This window comes from Balaenoptera borealis (assembly GCF_965194805.1).
Source record: "Balaenoptera borealis genome assembly, chromosome: 2".
In the NCBI taxonomy this organism is placed as follows: domain Eukaryota; kingdom Metazoa; phylum Chordata; class Mammalia; order Artiodactyla; family Balaenopteridae; genus Balaenoptera; species Balaenoptera borealis.
The window spans coordinates 96792778-96811685 of NC_138867.1; the positions used below are offsets into that span (position 1 = coordinate 96792778).

The 18908-nt window shown below is 40.4% G+C and overlaps 1 protein-coding gene and 1 long non-coding RNA gene across 13 annotated transcripts in view; one reads left to right on the top strand and one right to left on the bottom strand.

Annotated features, from left to right (window-relative positions):
- Positions 1-12711, top strand: part of ARL14EPL (ARF like GTPase 14 effector protein like) — a 29175-nt gene extending 16464 nt beyond the window's left edge. For 4 of the 12 annotated variants that reach the window (XM_082378551.1, XM_082378555.1, XM_082378550.1 and 1 more), the window contains exons 2-5: positions 4035-4153; positions 4420-4524; positions 6111-6250; positions 8895-12711. In XM_082378551.1, coding sequence (XP_082234677.1) covers positions 4429-4524; positions 6111-6250; positions 8895-9117 — 459 coding nt within the window. In that variant the 5' untranslated portion in view covers positions 4035-4153; positions 4420-4428 and the 3' untranslated portion in view covers positions 9118-12711. Of the gene's footprint in view, positions 1-2925; positions 4154-4419; positions 4525-6110; positions 6251-8894 lie in introns of all 12 variants that reach the window. The other 8 variants (XM_082378552.1, XM_082378553.1, XM_082378556.1 and 5 more) reach the window with 2 other exon arrangements.
- Positions 12712-13135: 424 nt separating this feature from the next.
- Positions 13136-18716, bottom strand: LOC309622527. The gene is made up of 3 exons (XR_014240933.1): positions 17911-18716; positions 15795-15902; positions 13136-13379 (listed from the first exon to the last, which is right to left on the bottom strand). It is a non-coding gene; the product is annotated as an uncharacterized lncRNA (long non-coding RNA).
- Between the last annotated feature and the right edge of the window lie 192 nt (positions 18717-18908).

The window sequence follows — 18908 nt, forward strand, 5'->3', positions numbered from 1 at the left end:
CCAGCTGACTTCCAAATCCAATCCTGAGGTCAGAGGTGGCTCATGTGTCTGAGATGGGAACATTTTTCCCAGCGCACTTTGGAGGTGTATGCTATGACAGAGGAACTGTATGAGGCAAACTTGAGATGATCATCTAAATGCATCTTCCCCTGTTCCTAGTCCGGGCTTCATTCTGAACAAGCTCTGTGTGGCTCGGGTTGATTATATCGCATCGCTTAGCAATAGCCTATGTAGAGATGATGGTCATCATTAAAATCAGTCTTGAAGCAGTGTAACATCCCCAAAACGGCTTAGTTGGGGAGGTCAGACAAGTCTGGATTTTAAACGCCTGTGGCCTAAATGATCTTTCTGGGCCTCAGTTTTCTCATCTGTAAAATATTCAATAGAAATAACAGTATCTAGTTCAGAGTGTTGCAGTGGAATTAAATGAAATAATATATGTAGAATGGTTAGCAAAGTGCTTGGCACATAGTAGGTGCCTAATAATTAGCATTATTAGCATAGTATTTATGAAATATGAATTGAGTACTAACAAAGAAGTAGTTCTAGGGGGAGATAAAGAAAAGTATAAGACTGCTTCCAGAGCTAAATTGCTAATAGAGGTAGGAACTTGCACGTGAAAGTTGAACTAACCACAGAAGGAAGATGAGTGTCACAGCCAAAATGCACTCCAGTGCTACTCAAAGTTCCTGTTCATGGTGAATCAAGATTGGGCCAGAACGGAAATCAGTGAACTGCCTCCTCCAGATAGATAGTCTTGCTCTGGAGATAAACATCAGCTAAACTATCCCATGTACCCAGTGACGTGGTTGACATCCATTCTGGCCCAAGCCTGGTGCTAAACTTTTGCCCCATCCTCAGGCCATACTTTAAGGACGGCTGCTCTTGGAGTCTGTGTTATGTCTGCCACTTGGGGGAGCCGCTTCTCTTTGGGCTAGACTATACTGTGGATTTTTACAGGCAATCTGACATATGTTAGGACAAAACAGAGAGCTGGTTAATTTGATGTCATACACTTTGTGTTTCATTGAATGCATTTCCCCATGATATACCATGTTGCTTCCAGCCCTAGCCTTGAAAATGAGCATCTTCTACAGCCAGGAGCGGTTGTTTCTCATCACCATGATCAATGAGGTGGCAGCAGTAGGTTCTCCCTGCCTCTTTGCAAGGGTTCTTAATCTTATTTTTGTGTGTCATGGACTCCTTTGGTCAGCTGTTACATCTATGGGCCATTTCTCAGGATGATTTTTTTTTCAGAATGATGTTTTTAATCATATAAAATGAAATCTGTAAGGTTACAAAGGAAACCAATTATATTGAAATACACTTACCAAAATGTTAAAAACAAGTTATGATGGTGATATATGTTTTATTATCAACGCATCAAATAAGATCTAGCGGCAGATCTAAGAACTACCATCATTTTGAAGATGAGTGTCAATAACGTTTTGACATATCTACAACTGTAATGAGTTATAAAAACATCGGTCAAAAGTGCTACGCAGACTATTGTGGTTTGTTGGTTGCCTTATAATAAAAGGCAATGCCAGAATTTCAGTTAGAGGTTAGTGAAAATAAATATGTGTTCTTTATTCATCCAAGTTCAAGGACCCCCTGCTTTCCTTCTCTGGTTAAGAACCCCTGCCTGGGAAATGCCAAGCAGGGAAAAAAGGGAGTTCTGAACCATTTTATTACTTTTCCTGGGACAGATATTTTGGGTTCCTCATAAAATCCAATTACAATTTCAGGCCCTGGTGAAATTCTATTATAACTTCCATTTGCTTTATTCAGAATATGAATAAATACAAGTAAGTTTTCCCCCAAATCTGTATTTGGAGACCTACATTTCATGAAGGACTTAACCAAAGGCATCTTGGGTGGAGGATTTGCATAAAATATTCATTTCTCCTAATGCAGTTAACTGGATGCTCTTTCAGAAGATTTTCTTGCTTGCAAAGGTGATCATAAAGTCATATCTATTCCCATGTGGAAGAAAATTTGTTACATGAAGAAGCTAGAAAGTTTAGGGCCCCGCTGGGGGCAATTTTCTTGAGGAAGCTTCAAACAGAGCCCAAGAGAGAAAGGAATCTTGGAGGATCAGAGAGATGGGGAGGCTTCTTGGAGCAGAGAGATAAACCAGAGTTCAAAGGGGAAGGAATGAGCTAGGTAAGAGATGGGGGGATGGTAACAGGAGCGGGGAGGTCAGTAGCTTTGGCCCAAGGTAAGGAATGCAGGGAGGTGAGCCTAGACACGTTGCTGGAGTCGGTTGTGATGGACCTTCACTGATACACCAGGGATGTGGGATGTTATTGACAGAGGGGAGTCACGGAAGTCTTTTCATAGGAATAAGATAAAGACATTTCTGGTTTAGGAATATCAACATGACCACAATGTTTTGGATAAATTTGGGGTAGAAAGAAATTATGGGCAATAGTTTTAGGATCAGATGGCAAAACTGGATGAAGAAAATTATACCTATCCTAATATCTCCCATAATTGCCTATGGATAGGATTCACCTGGAGAACTTATTCATTATACAGATCACCACGATTTTCCTCTGCAAATGATAACCCCAGTAGGGCTGGCATTTGACAGGGAATTTATCATTTTTAAAATAGCTCCATGTGATTTTATCTCCAGACAACTTGGAAAATGCTCCCTGGGAATGTTTGGCTGATCAGATGTGAAATTGCATGTGACAGTGTCAAAGCAAAAACTGCACCAGATCAAGTGAAACAGGCAAAGTAGATTTTATTCAAGGCTATCATAGGGAAGGAAAGCCAGAACTCAGTCTGAGCTCAACTCCACTGAAATAAAAGGTGGGAATAAAATACTAGAGGACTTTAGGGGAGAGATTGATCCCTGGGATGTGTTGGGCACATTGAGTAATTCCTGAGCTTGCAAATGTTTTTCTCTGTGATTAGGTCACTTGTGTTTGCTAATTGGCACTCACCAATCCACCAATTAGCAAGTTAGGCTTCTACCTTCCCACAGAGACTGGCAAATAGGAACCCAGTCTTTCTGGCTGATTGCATTTCAAAGGGATGGCTCCTAGTCCTTGAGAAAGACCTCTGGGGTTATAAAACTGGCCGAGGCTGGGAGAAGATTTACATCTCAATGGAGCAGAGAAAGAATTTACCACGACATGTTTTCTGAAGTAAAGGATCTAAGAAAAGGGAGGTCAAGGCAAAGAGTCAGGAGAAGGCTGAAGTTTAGTCAAACTGAGGGGAACGATAAGCCCATCTTGGTCAAGGGTAAGGTACTACTACTACTATTACTACCATGACTACTACTACTGCTATCTTTAAGGTGGCTTCTCCCTGATACAGAATGGAAAGGAAGAATCAATGTTAGGAATGTTAGGAAAGAAAAATCAACACGTCTTCCTAACCTAATGTTGGGAACTGGAGCGGAGGATACAGAAGAGTGAACAATCCGTGTCTAGCGGCCCTAGACATAGGGAGAATGGAGAGGCATTGGTGGAATTGGAATTTCCAGTTGGCAGGCAGAGTGGCGGTGCCAGATGAACTGGTCAAGCCTAACTGCTCAGGTCCTTTGGTAGAAACAGCGCCCTGCACTCAGCACAGGTAGTTGACGAGAGACGGGAGAGGCAGCAGGGCTGCGGAAGCCTCTGGATCGTGGTCCTTTCTGACAGAACACTGCAGAGCAGCCTGGACTGTGCATTTGTGATTGTCACCCTGCGTTAGCTTCACCTGACACACACACACACACACACACACACACACGCACGCATCTTGTATGTGTGTGTGTGTGTATGTATATATATAGAAGTATTTAAAAGTAAATTACAGGCATTTAAGCAGCTCAGTTTTATGGAAAACTGATGACGTCCATTTAGCACAAGTTGTGTTAGAAATTTGCCAGAAAACTTGGTTGAGGAGGTTGGAGCTTTTAGAGGCATCCTGGGCAATGATTTCTGAAAAGGTTATAATGAAACCAGGGGAGCGGAGAAGATTTTCACAAAGTTACTGGGGATGTACTACGACATTAACGTGTCTTATTCTCTTTCAAGGGAGTAAGCGTAAAGGGGGAAGATTGGAAGTCTAAGAATTCCTAGTCCTCCTGAGCAGGAGTGGCTGGTCCCAGGGTCGCCTGCTCCAGCGAGGTCTCTGATGCTAAGAACTGTAAAAGGTACAGTTGATTTGCTCATGGAAGTTGATTTGCTCATGGAACACCAGGCTGAGAAGAGCATCAGTAAGGTGTTCTGGGAGGAGTCAGATGCAGGATTTAAGAGTGAGTGGTCAAAAAAAGGAAACCAGGGGAGCAAATGGCTTTTCTAGTAAGTCTGGTTTTCAAAGAAAGTAAGATGTAGGGAGAGAGCAGGAAAGTCACAGGATTAAGTTACTTGGGATATGTGATATTAATGTGTTTTACTTTTCTCCAATTACTTTTTTTAGTGATCAGAAATGAGTGAACAATCAGAAAAAAACAATTCCACGCAAGAGAGACATGCAGGTCAAAGTTCTCCTGAGAAAAACTGTCAAATCAGACAGAAGCAACTGGTATGGCTCGTGGATACTATGATTCCATGGTATTTGGGGAGTTTGCAACTTGGGGATCTCTGAGATGCCCCAGATTTGGGTGGGAAGGTAGGCCCCATCAGGATTCCACAGGAAGGATCTCTGCCCCTTAGTGCTAATGGGGCTTCTCCTCGTCTTCACCCCGCTGTCATGAAGCTGGTCTCATCTTAACCTATCTCCTCTGTGCCTCTCAGTACCCAGAGTCCTGTGCAATAAAATCCTACCCTTGGAGTAGAAAATTTGTAGAGAATATGGTCAAATATTTTTATTTAACAAATCCTTGGGGGTTTTTTTTCCCATGATATGCTAGTACCTGTTCTAAAGCTTGGTATATGTTCATTCACCTAACCCTTATCATAAGATACTGTTGTTAACCCATTTTGCAGAAGGAGAAACTGAGGCTTAGAAGAAGTAGGAACTTGCTCAAAGCACTCCAGTAACAAGTGGCAGAGCCAAGATCTGAACAGAGGCATCTAAACTCTTGCTTTGCTACTGAGAATAATAGTAGATCATGCTAAGTTGTGTTTATTGCACAGCTATACCTAAATACAGAATCGTTTCATAAGGTTGTTTGTAAAACAAACCCATACACACAAACCAAAATGAAATTTTAAAGAAACATACCTATATTATTTTAGCCTGACTAGACTATTATTAAGCTAAAGAAACTGCAGAAAAGCCTGAGATTCTGTTACTAATTTGTTACCTTGAAATTCATACATTGAAAGTTTCCCTTTGGTTTCGAAATGTAGTATTTCATATATGTGTTAGCCTAAGTGTTTTGAGGCCACTCAGATTATTTTCTTCTAAAATCCTTCAGAGGAGCATTCCCTTCACTTCTGACGTATGTGCTGCATGTTCAAAATTAATTATCAGGACTGATTGAAGTATCTTTATTGCTTGTCTTTCCAATTAGGCCCCATTTAATTTCGAGTTATAAATATCCCAAAACAGAGACTTGTGAACATTTCCACTAACACGCTATTTTGTCATTCAAGCCAGGTTTTCTTCTTGCAATCTGGTTTTGACTGAGAGGGGATCCTTCAGGTGGCTGCATTCCGCATCAGAGCCCTGATGGGGTCCACGCTCCCAGGGCAGTGAGTGCTGAGATGCCGTAGAGCGCTGAAGGGGAGGGTTGTGTGTACTGTGTGTTCTCACTGTGTTTTGAGATACTTTACCTGGGCAGAAGGGCTTTTACTCCCTTGTCATTATCCACCATAAAATGGTAATTCTGACTTTCATCCCCAGCAGATTTGAGAAGCCAAGGGGTGTTTTGCAGGTATAAAGGGAATTCTTCTGTTCCCCCTTGATTGTTTTTTTATTTTTTTATTATACATAGTTTTACACTATGTATTTGTTTATTCAGAAAGAATGACCTAATTTGAAAAATTTTACATCATCTTTTGAAACTTAATCTGATTAAATTGTTTATTACTCTAGCTAAAACAACTAAGCTTTCATGCCATTATGGTAAAAGTTACAGAAACTTCATTCTGATGCTGTGTAAAGCAGATAAAATTATCTAGTTCTTACTACTAATACATTTTATTTGTTTATTTGTTTCATAGCAACAGATAGAGCGACAGTTAAAATGCTTGGCGTTTCAAAATCCCGGACCACAGGTAGCAGACTTTAATCCTGAAACAAGGCAGCAGAAAAAGAAAGCACGGATGTCAAAGATGAATGAGTATTTTTCTGTAAAGTACAAGTAAGATCATGATTTATTATATTTAATCTGTGGGATTACAAAATGCATGAATTCTCCTTGACAAAGCAATTAAATGTTGCCACTTTTTTATTATTTAAAAATGTATTTTCTAAAGTACAGTATCACCCCTTATGTCTGGAAGTTAGCAATTTCAAGAAATAGACTATAATCCCCAACTAGGCATCAGTTTTTTAAAAACAGGCTTCAGAGTAATGGCTGTAGTAGGAGAGATGATTAAAAGTAAGAAAGATGTGCATTAGAAGGAGAAATAATATAACCATGGGAATGAATTCAAGTATCAGATGGGCACAGAAGTATCATAAATTCAATTATTACTAGCACACCAGAGGCATAAATTAAGCAGACCATCAAGGAAAAGGTTGATATATTTGACTACATTAAAATTAAGAGTTTATGCCCTTTAAAAGACACTCTAAAAATAATGAGAGACAAATCACAAGGTGGGAGAAGTTATTTATGATCTAAAAGATCAGTATCTAAAATATATATGAATCAGTAAGAAAAAGATAAACATCCTAAGAGAAAAACGAACCCAACAATGAACAGGCATTTCATAGAAGAAAAGGCTAGTGAACACTCAGGACGCTAAACCTTATTCATTGGTACAGTATGGGGAAGTGCCCCCCTGACCAGATGGGCAAAGAGTGCAGTCTTCTGATATCACTGTTGATGAAGCTATGGGACATGAATGAAGTGTAAAATAGTACAGCCTCTGTTTTAAAACAGCTTGGCATTACCTATGTATCTTATGACCTAACATATTCACTCCTAGGTGTATATCCTGGAAAAACTCATACATGTACAATAGGAGACGTGTTCAAGAAATTCATAGCATCCCTGCAATAGCAAAGAAAATAAAATAGTAATAACCCAAACGCCCACCCATGATGGAAAAGTTAAGTAGCTGGTATATTTGTACAGTGGAATACATATAGATGTGAAAATATCTGAATACAGCTGCATGTGCCACCATGGATGAATCTCAAATCATGATGTAGAATTAAAAAAGCAAATTACAGAAGGGAAAATGCGGTGCGCTTGGAGATACATACACCTATGGCATAATGAAAAGTAAAACAAGGAGATGATTTTTATGATATCAAGGTGTGGTTCCTTTTGGCCGAGTGGAGGGATGCAATGGATGGAGCATGAAGAGGGTGTCAAAGGCGCAACACCCCTTTATTAAGCTGGGCAATGGATACGTGGAAGTGTGTTTTATTCTTTATCTCTGCATGTATGTTTTGTACACTTTACGTACATATGATAGCTCAGAACTATATAGAATATAGCAACAGATGGGCAGGAAACTGTAAGATTTGTGTCTTGATGTCTGAGTAAAGACAGGGAGTATTTGGGTGAAGGCACAGGGAGAAGGATAGAGTCTGACCTGGGCTCTCCGTTGGCTGCATGACTCCTCATTCCCATCATTCCCATAATAGATTTCACATCTCCTTGTCTGTTGACACCTGCATTTCCTGGTGGGTGTAGGAGCTCTCATGCTTCAGATGAAGTGCTTCAAATGTAAATCCTCATCAGAAAGGCTGTCCTGCTACAGTGAGGTAATCAGGCAAGTCTGCATAATGATCCTTAACCTTCCCCGCTTTATTGAGAGAGGGAAGAGGATGGAATAGCATTACCTAACAGGAAGGGAAGGAGGTGTTATGCCTGCTTGGGGGCCAAGGGTGCAGAAGGTCATAACTTCACAGCCTTTTCTGACTTCAACTGGTCCTAATGGATACAGGCTCTACACAGGTACTTTTGTCGTTCTCAGGATTTCAAGCAGCTCAGTACTGAAGGATTTATTTCAAGACGGTTTGGTTTTGAGAAGGTGGCAGAATCCTGGTGAAAGCCTTTCGCTTCCTGGACTTGTAGAGGCTGACAGGGGCAGTGTCGGGGCACAAAGCACGGTGTACTCACTGGTACAGAACTTCCTGCCGTCGCTCAGAGTTTATGACACCTTCTGCCCCCCACACTGGGTAAAAAAACAGAATCAGAAAGGGACAGAAGCAGTGGCATGAGGAGACTATTAGCAGAGGAATTTTCAGTTTACTTGTTTTTGTTTTTAATGATATTGGTATAGTAACGGACAGTTCCAATGCTTATCTTGAGTCATTCACAATGTGACTGTATTCACTGTAGTGCTTCTTCTTTTCTCTTTTTTTTTTTTTTAATTGAAGTATAGTTGATTTACAATGTTGTGTTAGTTTCAGCTGTATATAGTGCTTTTTCTTAAGAAAGGAAAAATGGATGTAATTTATCAGGGGAAATTCCATCAAGGATGGTTATATTTTTAAGTAAAAAATTGTAGAAGGAAATTTTAATAGCCTTTAATCAGCTACTCCTCAAAATTTGTTTAGGTGGGATATTACATTCTCCAGCATGCTGGAAAAAATGAAGCCTTACTCTAGGTGACAACCCTGACTGCCTTGGTAATTGGTGCATATTGACTGAATTTCCCAGGACATGTTGCCTAATAGCATTCTGAAGTGTTGCTGGGTCATCTTTAGGGTGCTGCTTCCTCAGAGTAAAGGCAGCCTACTTAGGAAGATTGCTACACAAGAATCTATTCTCAGTGTTAAGGAAAACTGCACTGTCCTGTTAGTGTCATTCTTTTCCTTTGCAGAGTTCTGAAGAAGTACGACAAAAGCGGCAGGCTTATCTGCAACGACGCTGACCTGTGCGATTGCCTGGAGAAGAACTGCCTGGGTTGCTTCTACCCTTGCCCCAAGTGTAACTCCAACAAGTGTGGCCCTGAATGCCGCTGCAACCGCCGCTGGGTCTACGACGCCATCGTCACTGAGTCTGGGGAGGTCATCAGCACGCTGCCCTTCAACGTTCCTGACTAGGAGCTGCCCTCGTGGGCTGATCGGTTTCTTCTTTACATTTAAGGCAACCTCTTTCTCTTGGGTGAATTTTAGGGCTGGGGGAAAATGTTTTAAAAAACGTACTTAAGACTCATGCTCTGCGAAGCCATAGAACAGTGTGGAATGGGCCACCCTTCTCTAACCTTCCTGCTGTGACCTCTCAAATTCCTCTCCTTGTAACCCAAGAGAGTGCCTATAGATGGATATCAGCACCGACACCTCCATCGCTACTTTGGTCTCAGATTAAAAATCGCTTTCCTCTTTGCTGGTATCTTAGGAAATGGAGTCTGAAGATCTTCAGAATTCTGTAGCTGGGAGCTTGTCGTGACATAGAACATAGAATCATACGTCTATAATAGCTAGTTCCCCTTAGAATCTTACACATCACTAGTTCTAAATCAGAATTGTTATTTGGCTTAAAAAAACCAAAACCTTGTGACTTGGCGTGCATACCCACAGTCTCATTTTTTTATTGTTGATATTTTAATAATATTAAAATGAAATGTAATACTTGGCAATATTTTTACTAAAAACTTGTATTTTATTTATGAAATGGAAACATTAGGACTGGAATATCCTAAAAGCCAGTGGTTTACATTGTTTTTTATTTCAGGATCAGTATTTCAGAATATTTTTTCAAAAGGAGGAAACTTAAGTTGTTACATGAAAGCACATTGTTGTGTGTTGGCTAATTGAGTGCACTGATAACCTAGTTGGCTAGATACATGATGTGGTCTTTTTCAATTCCGATACATTGTAGGAGGTTTATAGAAACTTCCACAGAGCCTTCTTTGAATTTGTTTTTAGGAGTCCTGTTTACCCTAACTCAGTGGTTCTCATCCTTCAGTGTACATCAGAATCACCTGGAAGACTGGTTGTATGGTAGATTTTTCTGCCCCACCCACAGAGTTTCTGATTAGGTCTGGGGCAGGGGTCAAGAATTTTATTTCCCAGGTGATGTTGATGCCACTGGTGTGGGGACTTGAAATGTTAGTTTTTTTCCTGCCTAATCAGTCTCAAAAGCACTTATTACTGCAGGATCCGCATGCAGGGGAAGGTTCCTGATAATTCTAGACTTGTTACTTGACAGTATGTTTTGGGACTAAAGTAACAAAAATCCTGCAAGACATTCTGTGAGGGCACTATTCCTGTATGTGCAGCCGGAGAACTGACTCTGTTTCTCACAGAATTTACTGAGTTTTCCAGACTCAACTTTGTGCTACATGTTTCCAATTCACTACCTTTAACCATCACAGCCCTGGGAGGAAGAAATCAAATTACCCAAGTCAGATCCTTTGAAGTGCTTCATCAGGAGTGCACAGCCCTGAGACCAAAGGAGTAGGAGCCTTTTTTGGTTTATATTACGTTTTGTTTTGAGAATAATTGTTGTTTTGTAAATGACTGACCAATTGTTTCTTTACTTATTTATTTTAGAATCATATAATTTTAAAGTGGAAAAGGAATCTTACAGGTTGTCTAACTAGTGATCTGTCAACAAATAATAACCAAGAGGCTGTTCTGTGCCAGGCTCGGGGATGGAGCTGTGAGTAAAACTCAGCTGGTCCTGGTCTTCATGGGGTTTATAGACTAAAAACAGTCTTGTTGTTGTTGTTTTGTTTGTTTTTCTTACAGCTGAGGAAATTTGGACCCAGTGAGATTCAAATGACTCTGTTAAGGACAAACAGAAGCCCTGGCAACCTTGGTGTTTTGAACCCTAAGACTAGGTCAGTGTTCTTTCCATGACACCAAGTATGTCCCTAATTGGCCTAATTGTAAAGCTCATCCAGGTGCTTTTAATAGTATGCATTCCTGAGCCCCATCCCAAACTTCAGGAGTCAGAACCTCTAGGCCTGGGAATCCATACTTTAAAACAAGCAGCCCCAAGTAGGTCTCATGATCAGGTAAGTTTGAGAAACACTGCCTTATCATAGCTGTCTTATTTTCATATTAAAGAATAATCAGGCAAATTGACATTAAAGTGTATTTCCCTTTTGTCTCCTCCTACTGTCTTAAACATTAGATGAGAGGATCTGATTTAAAATGATCTCATTTAAAACATGTGTTGGCAAATTACGTTGGTAAGTTTTCCAAGTAAAGCAAAAAATAAAATAAGTTCACATATTTATTAAGCAGACACCTCATACTACTTTTATGGAAACCTAGTAAAACCTTTGATGAAGTCCTTTTTTATAAACCAGTGTATTTCATCTTGATCTACTGCCAATTCAATTCATTTTTAAAAAGCCTCCTGCACTAAAATGATTCTTGCAAAAATAAATTTATGTGAATTGTCAGAAATTTATTTTGTAAGTGTCTAGTTCTATCACAAAGTGAACAAAGCTCTTTAGTTATTTGAACTAAATTCAGATTAACAAGGAATATAGCTGTACTATCTGATTACATTAAGGAAATTGTCTTAGTGTAATCGGATTTTTTTTTTTTTAATCGGATTTTTTTCTCTTTCTGCGTGGCTATCTTTCTTTCAATGTTGAGAGTGTGTCTTCATGAATATGTATAGAAATTGCAAGGAAAGCTGTTTCACAGAAGATTGTTTAAATATAAACTGTTATTTACTGAAGGATTTAAACAAGTCACTCAGTAATCCTTTACACAAGGATTTACAAGTGGGATGCCGTATCACATCAATTTGCAGAATACTTTATCTGAGTCTGATTTGTAAGAGAAAGAATCCATACAGCGTCTGAGACAATCCTTAGGCACCTCCCGCCCACCCCCCCCACCCCCCAATACAGTATCCTGGATCCATTACAGGTATGAACCTTGGGATGCTAGCTCATAGAAAAATCATTTAAGCTCTCCTTTATATATTTATTTGCTTTTCCTGGAAAGTGAACACTGCCAACTTGGATATTTTGTGGCTATCATGGATTGCAGTTCTATAATGCCTTGGAAACGTAAACACTTAGGTGAGCAGGTCTGCAGTGTTTGGCTACGCAGGCTATCGGCTGCACATGTCCAGGGGTGCCTTTCACATGGGCTGCACTGCCACCAGTGCCCCTGGGAACACAGCAAAGTGGTTCTGCTAGCAGGTGCCATTGATGTGTGGATTTCTTGATTGTCTAGTATTTATGGACACTTAGTATATGCTAGGCATTGAGTGCTTTACGTTAGCTTATATCTTGCATAAAATAATTAAAAGAATATCCCTACATCTTGCTTTTTCCCCTTCTGCTGTTTCTTTTTCCTTCATTCTCTGTGGTGTCTATAACCGCAGACTACAATTTTCAGGTTAGTTCGAACAGTACTCCAAATATATTATCTAGCCAAAGCAGTTTTCATACTTTGTTTCTTTTCCATAATGTATATTTTAATCCTAGATTTGGAATATTCTTTTTCATATTCACAGATTTCCTGAAATTCTGCTTTTTCCATAATAATTTTTTTTCACTCTGTGCAAGGGATATGACTCTCTTATCATCACTATTGATGTCTAACAAGCAGTTTATTTTGTGTTTATAGTTTGTAGTTTCAGAAGAATTTCCCTCCACACTTTGTATGCTTCTTTTAAAATTGGCCGATGCTTAGGTCAGATATAATAAATTCAAAGAGATCAGAGACTGACTTTGTTTTCCTTTGACAGTGAATTCAATGGCCCTGAATGCTTAATAGATATACTACTTAGTGACCATTCATTCGTTCATTCATTCATCAAGCACCTCCTATCTGCCAGCTACTTTACTAGGTGCCAAGGATACAATGGGTAAGAAAAAAAAATTTGTTAACCTAGGATACATAAAATAGAAAGAAAACCCAGGCTACTTAAACTGTGTCATTCCTCATATCCAAGGTCCCTATCCTGTCCGCCTTCCTCTATTTTTCAGAGTCATCTTATGTTTTATTTATCATGTCTAACCTTTTAACCTGTACTTACCGAAAGAAATGGAAAAAAGTATGTCTGATACCACTAGGTGGCGTTCTGGGGGGGGCTCCAAGGAGCTCCAGTCTCAGCGCAGAAAGAATTCAGCAAGAGGCAAAGTGGTAAATAAGAACTGATTTATTAGAATAGGGACACTTGTGAGACTCACAAGTGGGTGGGTGAGAGGGTGCTTCACCCTGAGAACTTAGTGGGATACAGTTTTATAATCAAAGGAAATGTAGGGAGAGGGAAAAGGCCATCTTCCTCATTCTTGAGTAGATGTCATGCTTCCACCATCAACTCCTCCTCCAGGTTGGGCAGGGGAGTTTTCTTCTCCCTACATCGTCAAGCCAGGACTGCCATGGCACTATGGAAAAATTATTTTAGGTTTCAGTACAATGAGAGTCCTTCACTTTGAAATATCACCTTTCAATAAATTATTGTTTTTTATGTGTGCAGAGAGCATGTCCCAGGGGTCATTAACTTACTGAGCTCACTGGGCAGGATGTGATTCTCATGCCACCATTGTTCTATTGTTTGGGAGCATGTCTGATGCTTCTGTTGGATGGTTTTTTTGCTAAGCAGACCTGCTTGGTGGTGTGGTTAAGCAAACCTGCTTTCTTGAGTGATCATTAACTTACATGGGTTTCCCATACTTTTTTCTTTACTTACAATCCCCTAGGGGGATTAACTACTTAATTACCTAATTTGTCCCTTTACTCTGTCCCTATCACATCTACCCCATCTTTCTGGAAGTGGAATCCCTTGTGGTCTTTGATATCGAGGTAATACTCGTCTCACAAAAGGAGTTGTGGATTACTATCTCTTTTTTCTTCTCTGGAAGGCTTTGTTTCAGATGACTTTGGTTTCCAGATATTCCTTAAATATTTGCTGGAACTTGCCAGTGAAGCCATTTGGGTCTGAGGTTGGTTGGTTGGTTGGTTTTTATAAGAAAGTGTTTAATAATACATGCATTTGTAAAAACAGTTATATTCTATTTTATTCTATCCTAATGTCAATTTTGGAGAGTTATATTTTTTCTAGGAATTATCCATTTAATCTAAATTTTCAAATTTATGAACATAAGTTTGTTCAAAATAAACTCTTATTATCATTTTTCATTATAAAATATTTCCCCAAATTTTAGTTATAAACTATTCAAAGGATAGTACAAACCAGCATCCTTTCAGTAAATTCCTTTCCCCACTAAGTTAGTCAGAATTGGATTTTCTTGCTTATAAACAAGATACCCTAACACAGGTATCATGCAGAAAATGGAAAGACACTTCTATTTAGTGGCAGCAATTTTTTTTAACAGACTTCCACGCGAAATGCGTCCCTTCTCTTTCCTAAGTTATGCCTGAAGCCTGACTTAAGAGGTCTGAGCCAGAGCTTCTTGTCCTGTTTCTTGTCAACACACCTGTAACAAGTATGCTCCCTGCAGCAGGAGCTGAACAAGTGTTGATACAACTCACAGAAAGTTTCCACTGAAATAGAATACAAATGACCTAGCTTTGGGGAGTCACTACAAACCAGCCCCAGAGAGAGGAGAGAAACAGAGAGAGGGAGGGAGGGAGGAATGCTTCTTTTTTGAACTACTTGAGATTCAGAATCCCCTTGTAGCTTTGAAATTTTCTCTAATGTACTTGGCATCAGAGTAGCATTAAATTATACTATTTCTTTAATTTTTGCATACATTCTTGGAAGATGAAGTTTATTGGCATTTGCAGTTTTTAATAATCCACTTTCCTAAAAGCTTTGTAGAAAAGCTATATGCATGGTTTTGGCTCCCTCAGCTGGCCATTCATATGTACTTTAAGTTTTAGAGAACAAAACCAAGACACCACTATTGAAATAGATTTGGGTTTTCCCCCCAAAGTTTATTGCAAATTTAATGCTTCCAAATTTTTGACAATCTTTCAAGTTTCGTAAGTACATTTTTATTCTGGTGTTTTTTTTCTTTAAAGTTATAACTGAAAGCAAAGGCTACATTTTAGCAAAAACATCAAGTTTAGAAAATATTTCAGATAAAATGTGTAATTCCTTTATGTCTCTTTCTCAAGCTGTCTGTGATGAAGATACTAGTTAAGCAGACTGATGCTGTTGCCTGTTCCCATGGCAATGCATCCTTTGGTCAAATGAGCTCCTCCGCTGTCGCCACGGCAACCTTGTAACCTTTAGCCTTTTATTTATTTATTTATTTTGAAGTTTTGAATTTTATGTATTTTATTTATTTTTTATATAGCAGGTTCTTATTAGTTATCTATTTTATACATATTAGTGTATATATGTCAATCCCAATCTCCCAGTTCATCCCACCACCACCCCCCCACTTTCCCCACCTTTAGCCTTTTAAACTCACCACCTCTTCATCCTCTCAGCAATGTTTCCTCTTTCTTAGAAATGATAGAGGTTACCCAACACAAATAACTTTGACATCCTGATTATCTCCCCTGCCCCAAGTCTTCAGACAAATCTCTATCCTTTTCTTGCCTCCGTGTCTCTAGGTTCGGTGAAACAAGTTTCTCTCCTGTCAAGGACCAGTCGGTTGGAATGACCTCTGGATCCCTTTACCCCTGATTCTTCAGGAGCCTCACTCTATTCATCGTTGTTATTTCTCCTCTTTCTTTTCTATATCTCTGCACTCTTAGTCTTTGTTGGCTTTCCATGATCAGCATACAGACATGCTTATGTCAGCTAAGGTTTTTCAACTGCAAACAGTTCTGGCTAATTTAAGCCTAAAAAGGGCTCACACCATGTAAGGAAATGAGCAAGAGCTCACCTCGGGAAGAGCAGGTGCCAGGACAGCTCTATGGAGCTGGGGAGCAATGCACGGTGGACAGTGTCCTCAGGACCAGTTGCCGGAGCTTAGCTGAGCAGGGAGAAGGAGCTGAGTTGTCAGGTGTCACAGCAGCCGATTAAAGCAAAGAGCCAAAAAGGAATGAGTTAAGTCTTTAATCACTTACTGCGATCGTATAAGTAAGAGGCTAAAACCAAACGATGCACCCCCCCCCAACCCCGTTCCTTTTTCCCCATGGTGGAGGGTCAGGTAGATCACTGCAGTCATGGCGGGCATCTTACTGTTGACAAGCCCTGAACAAAATGCTCCTGTAGTTTTATGGACCCTGGGATGGGGAGGCCAGGGGGTGAGGACTAGGAGTGGATGAGTACTGGGTATTGAGTCAGAGCGGGGAAAGATGTCTTCAGAATTCCCTCCTCTTCCTGATAAGGAGGGCTCAGCAGAGGTCTGCCCAAGGCCTCAGATAAAGACACCAAGAATTGATGAATGCAAATGTGCAAAGCGCAGGTCTGAGAGGCCCGAGTCCTTGACTGCAACACCCCTCAGAGATTACAGTGCCCTGGCTGTGCACCAGTGTGGGGAGGGCAGCCTTCCTATGAGGCGTCCAGGGAGAGCTCTTGTAATGGCCCATGGTCAGGCCTGAAAAGTCACATGTAGGTTTTTTAACCAGGAGCTGGACTCATCACTGTGTGGGTGAATCAACTCTAACCATTTTTTGTCCTGGTGTCAATCAGTCCCTGGGAAAGTGCTGAATGGTCCTACAGTAGGTCAGAACCTTCCCAGATTAGCAGTCCCACCAAGACAGCATAGAGTGGGAGAAGGGGATTAGCCCAAATAAAATCAGGGGCTGTTACAAAAAAGGTGGAAGAGAAGCTAGGCAAGTCAACTCAACAGCCATGAGCTACCCATGCTCCCTTCTTAGAAAAACCAAAGCAAAACCTATTGTAGAAAGGTCTCTCTTTAAACCTGTGTCTATTGACCCTCCTCTTTTCCGAACAGCCGAGCTTCTAGAAATACTATTCAACACTCACTGTGTCCATTTCTCTGTCACTTATTTACTTATTTCTCAACTCACTGTGATCAGCTCCGCCTACCCCCTAGTCAACCAAAACTTCCCTTGCCAAGATCTCCAAGGACCGCACCGTGGTTAAAGCCCAAGGACCTTTACATCTTTATTTTGGTTGACCTTCTCTTGGTATTTGACTCTGCTGACCATGCTCTGCTTTTTGAAATCATCTCTACCCTTGTTTCTTTCCCCTCCTTCCTCTCTGAGTGTTTTTTCCCAGTCTCTTTTGTGGTCTCTTTGTTATTCTTTCATTACAGAGTTTCTGTCTTCAGCCCAATCACACACTCCTTGTTAGATTCAGTCATTCTCCATCCCTCAGCAGGACGGTGGTTAGGAGTTCTAGGTCTTGAGTTAGCACATGGGGTCCAAATCATGGCTCTACCCACCACTCATTGAGTCACTGTGGGAAAGCCACTCAGACTCTCGTTGTGAGTTTTCTTATCTGTGAGAGTGGACCTGCCGACAGGATTGTTGTGGGATTTAATGAAACAATGCTTGCAAAGCATTTAAAACAATGCCGGGCACACAGTAAGTGTAGCTTGATAAATGGTGGCTATCGTTGTGTATTCAGAGCATCTACCCTGCCTTGTGCTCACATCAATCATGGCACTTTTTTGCTTTGTATTGTCCTTTTTTAGACCTCACATTAGTTAGTAACTTCCTTTTGGGGAGGACTGTGTTTTTTGGACACCAGATCCTTAGCACAGAACTTGGCACAAAGAAAGATGCTGGATAAAAGCACATTGGTTGAAGGTGAGTGACATCATGGATCACGTGTTGAGGGGAATGTGAAAGTAAAGTGGGAGTGGTTATGAAAAGTCCTCTGGGTTTCCTAGATGGTAACATCAATTCTTTCCATTAAGATGTCTGGCTATCATTTTTATTTTTTCAGTCCCACCTGACAAATATCCTGAATCCTTGTTCAAGTAAAATTCAAGAGTCTATCAGACAAAAACTTTTCCTTTCCTTCATCTTCCCATCACCATGACCACCTCTACCATCATCTTCACCATCATAATTGTCTTCAAGTACTTGAGGCAGTCATTGAGTAATAATCTTGATCAGTTTGTCCAGTAAGAATCCCTGTTGCAACTTAGGTTCCCCAGTAAGTGGAATCTGAGCTGAAATTAGCATGCAGGAAGTTGGTTAAGGAGGGCTCTTGAGTTCAACACCTGGAAAGGGGTGGGAAGAAAGCAGGATTTGATGGAGGGGGAGGGTGGGCTGTGATGCAGTCAGACCAAGCACTCAGCTGGCCCCAGGAAGCTCTGGAGCTGAAATGGTTCTTTGACATTGTCCCAGTTGGACTTCAGGGAGACACAGTGGTGTGCTGGAGTTGGCTCCTACTAGCTCTGGAGAGGAGAGATTGCATACATCTCTTCCCAAGTGTGCATTCATTGACAAAATATTGGTAGCTCGAAACAGGCCATGGTGGGAGCATTTACGTTATAGAAATTGGAGACAGGCTGCCCTGAGAAGTGTATGTGACCTTGAGCTGGGTGGGGTTCTTTAGGTGAGGAGATCCCTGAAGAACACTGACAGCTTAGAGCTGTCAGCCAGCAACCTTCCCAGCAGCTGGGGGAATATAGCCCTCCTTCCTGGAGGAGGATATGGGCTGCACAGCACAGCATCCCCAATGGTCCCTGTGATCTAGTCATGCTGCTATGAGAAACCACAGAGATGATGATATTTTTAAGTCTTATATGTGTCATTTTGACATCAGTATTTCCTTTATAATTTAAAAAGTTGCAAATAGTTAATAGGTTTTTTTTTTTTAAAAAATAAACTTTCTCTTTTAGAACAGTTTTAGAAAACAGAAAACTTGCAAAGACAGTACAAAAGGTTCCCATGTACCCCACACTCAATTTCCCTTATTATTAACCTCTTAGATTAATATAGCATATTTGTTACAATTAATGAACCAATACCAACAAATTATTATTAACTAAAATCCATAGTTTATTCAAATCACAAAGGAGAGCCTCCTCGACTCCAGATTTAGAACTGAGAATGGGCAGGCATGTGGTTGGAAC